At 65.2% G+C, this 3,310-nt stretch overlaps 1 protein-coding gene across 1 annotated transcript in view; it reads left to right on the top strand.

Moving 5' to 3' along the window:
* Nucleotides 1-3,310, top strand: part of SND1 (staphylococcal nuclease and tudor domain containing 1) — a gene marked incomplete at its 3' end in the record, with an annotated part of 92,018 nt that overhangs the window by 46,198 nt on the left and 42,510 nt on the right. Inside the window, exon 10 of the mRNA XM_017839357.1 lies at nt 1,349-1,761. Within this exon, the coding sequence (XP_017694846.1) occupies nt 1,349-1,761 (413 nt within the window). The remainder of the gene's footprint in view (nt 1-1,348; nt 1,762-3,310) is intronic.

Below are 3,310 nucleotides of genomic sequence, written 5' to 3'. Positions count from 1 at the left end.
GCTTGCCATTCCCAGGAAACCTCCCTCCCTGCAGCAGGATGTGTGGGGAGCCTGGGATGAGCCTCGGGAGGGAAATTGCTGCTCCGGAGGGAAAACGTGTCCCCGGATCTGCCCCCCCGAGGGTCCTGCTGCCCCCGCTGTGCCTCCTGCATCCTCTCATCCCACTGGGATTCGTGTCACATTCCCAGTGAGGTTTTCCCCCAGACTCCTGATCCCCACCCGTGTTCCCAGCCTGCCACCCCAAGCAGGTCTCCGGGAGCCTCTTCCCGACCTCGGAGGCAGACAGGGGGCACCCACCCTCCCCTAACCCCCCGCCCCCCCCGTTCCTGCCACCCGGCACGAGCTGCCAGGGAGGTAAAAATACTCCCGGGAGCGGGTGACGGCGCCGGGCCGGGAGATCCGCGGGCGTTCCGGGTATTTATAGCCCGGCAGGTCTGGGCTGCCACCCACCCCCCATCTGCGCCCCCCCGGCCCCCCCCCGGGCCCCCCCCGGGCCCCCCCGTGTCCCCGCGGCCCTTCCAAGCCCCCGGGACAGGTGGGAATACTGAGGGATGTCACCGGCACGTCCCAGAGCCCCCCCGCCCCAGCCCAGGGCACCCAAAGGTGGGGCTGCCCCCCCTGTGCCCCCCCGGGCCGGTCCCTCCCAGGGGGACGAGCCCCCCCCTTCCAGTCCTTCCCTGGAGGGGGGTGCACCCCAACCCCAACCCCTGTCCCCCATCCAACGGGGTCACATCCACCTCTGCTGTGGGGTGCCGAGGCTGGAGCAGGGATCCAGTCCCCCCAGCCCAAACTGGGACTGAACTGGGACAGCACATCACGGGCTGGGGGGCACTGGGGGGCTCTAGGGGTGTCCCCACCTCATTGGGACCAGCTGGGGACAATGTGGGGACCACGTGCTGGGAACCACCTCCTTGGGAATCTGATGCTGGGGACACCGTGGTGGGGGCCACATCCTGGGGATTCTGGGGACCCCAGCGAGGGGCTGGTGGATCTGGGGGAGCCCCAGGGATTCCAGGGAACCCCATTCTGGGCTGGTGAGTCTGGGGGAGCTTCAGGATTCCAGGGACCCCAGTGGGGGCTGCTGGGTCCCGGGGAGCCCCAGGATTCCAGGGACTGTGATCCTGGACTGGCTGGTCCCGGGGAGCCCCAGGATTCCAGGACCCCGAGTGTGGGCCGGGGGTGCCGGGGCCGGGCGGGTGACATTGAGCGCGGTGGCTGCACGGAGGCTGCACAAAGCCACGGCTCCGTGTCGTGCTGCTCTTCCCGGGGCTGGATGTGCTCCCGGGAGCGGAGCTGGCGGAGTGATTTAATCCACACTGACTGCAGCTGACCTTGGAAACCCGCCCAGGCACGGCCGGCACCGACAGCGGCTGCACTGGGGGAGCGGGGCCCGGGGGGGTTCAGGGGTGCAGGGGGGACCCACCCCGGTCCCGACCACCCCCTCCTGCCCTCCCGGCCCCTCCGTGGCCACATCGCCCTCAGCACCCAGGAATTCTTTGCTTTATGTCCCCCCGTGCTGGAGCTGTGGGACTGTGGGGTGACGGTGACAGTGACGGTGACAGTGACGGTGACAATGAAGGTGACAGTGACGGTGACAATGAAGGTGACAGTGACGGTGACAGTGGCACATCTGGCGTTGGATGGACCCGGCTCTGTGGTTGGGTGGTCCTGGGAGTTGTCTCTGCACCCCCAGCTCCTCTTGCAGCTTTCCAGCCGCTTCCCCAAGCCTGGAGTGTTCCATGGGGTTGGTGTGACTCAAGGGTGGGACACGGCACCTTGTGGAATCATGGAATGGTTTGGGTGGGAAGGGATCCTCAAGGTCATCCAGTCCCACCCCTGCCATGGGCAGGGACACCTTCCACCAGCCCAGGTTGCTCCAAGCCCCGTCCAACCTGCCCTTGGACACTTCCAGGGATCCAGGGGCAGCCACAGCTTCTCTGGGCCGCCTGTCCCAGTGCTCCACTTGGCCTTGTTGAACCTCATCCCACTGATCTTGTCCCACGGATCCGGCCTGTCCAGATGCGTCTGTGGAGCCCTCCTGCCCCCAGGCACATCCAGCACAAACCAACCCTCGGCAGTGGAATGAACAGGACATGACACAGCACATCCCTGCTGTGGGCTGAGGGCTGACCCCATCCCATCCCCATCCCATCCCATCTCATCCCATCCCTTCCCATCCCATGTCATCCCATGTCATCCCATGCCATCCCATCCCATGCCATCCCATCCCATCTCATCCCATCCCATCCCATCCCATCCCATGTCATCCCATCCCATCCCATCCCATCCCATGTCATCCCATCCCCATGCCATGCCATCCCATCCCATGCCATCCCTATCCCCATCCCAATCCCTCCTTGCTCCTCCCCTCCCTGTGACACTCCAGGATCCCCTCCCAGTCCGTAGGATCCCCCGTCCCCTCTCCGCCCCCTCTGCCCCTCCCGATCCAGGTGTTTCCCGTGCCAGCCGCTCCTGAGCCAGACACCGCCAGAGCCCCGGAGCAGCTGAATTCCCAACCTGCCTCTCGGAGTAATCGGCGTCTCTTTTTCCCCTCCAGTGGTTCTGACACGAGCTTTGCTGCGAGGAATCGCTTTAACCGCTCCCCTTAATTGGCTCTTTCCTGCCGGAGCCCCCTCTCCGCTGCGGAAAAGCCTCGGCTCCGGCGCCCTGCCAGCACTCCGACCTTTTCTGCATCTTTATGTTCCTTTAATAAGTGATTTTTGGGATGAGCCGAGGCTTTGAAGGGGGTTAGGGACGCTCCTGCCTCGCCTGTCTGGCTCCCTTTGGCTCAAGCTGCCGGAGCGAGCGCCGGCCGTGCGGAACGGGCACGGTGCCGTGCCTGGAAAAAAATCCATAGTGCCCAAATCCAGCCCCGGGGCGGCGGGAGGCAGCACCAGGATGTCCCCAGGGATCGCTGGGTCACCCCTGGGTCACCCCTGGGTCACCTCATGTCCCCAGACCAAGGCAGCCTCAGCCTCCTCCCGCTGACCAGGGAGGATGGAGCTTCCCTGGGGAGGCAGAGCTGTGGGATTGGGTGGGATTGGCATGGAAGTGGTGCCAGCGGATGTGGGATGTGATGCTGGGAGCTGCTGAGGGGGTGATGGCCAGGAGGTGCTGGAGGTGATGCCTGGAGAAGGGAAGGCTCTAGGGAGACCTTCCAGTGCCTAAAGGGGCTCCAGGAGAGCTGGAGAGGGACTTGGACAAGGGATGGAGGAACAGAACACAGGGAATGGCTTCCCACTGCCAGAGGGCAGGGAGAGATGGGATATTGGGAAGGAATTGCTGGCTGGGAGGGTGGGCAGGCCCTGGC

This window comes from Lepidothrix coronata, unplaced genomic scaffold (genome assembly GCF_001604755.1).
Source record: "Lepidothrix coronata isolate B3197 unplaced genomic scaffold, Lepidothrix_coronata-1.0 Scaffold403, whole genome shotgun sequence".
Classification (NCBI taxonomy): Eukaryota; Metazoa; Chordata; class Aves; order Passeriformes; family Pipridae; genus Lepidothrix; species Lepidothrix coronata.
Note: the sequence above shows the minus strand (reverse complement) of the source record. Positions and strands in the feature narration are given on the sequence as shown.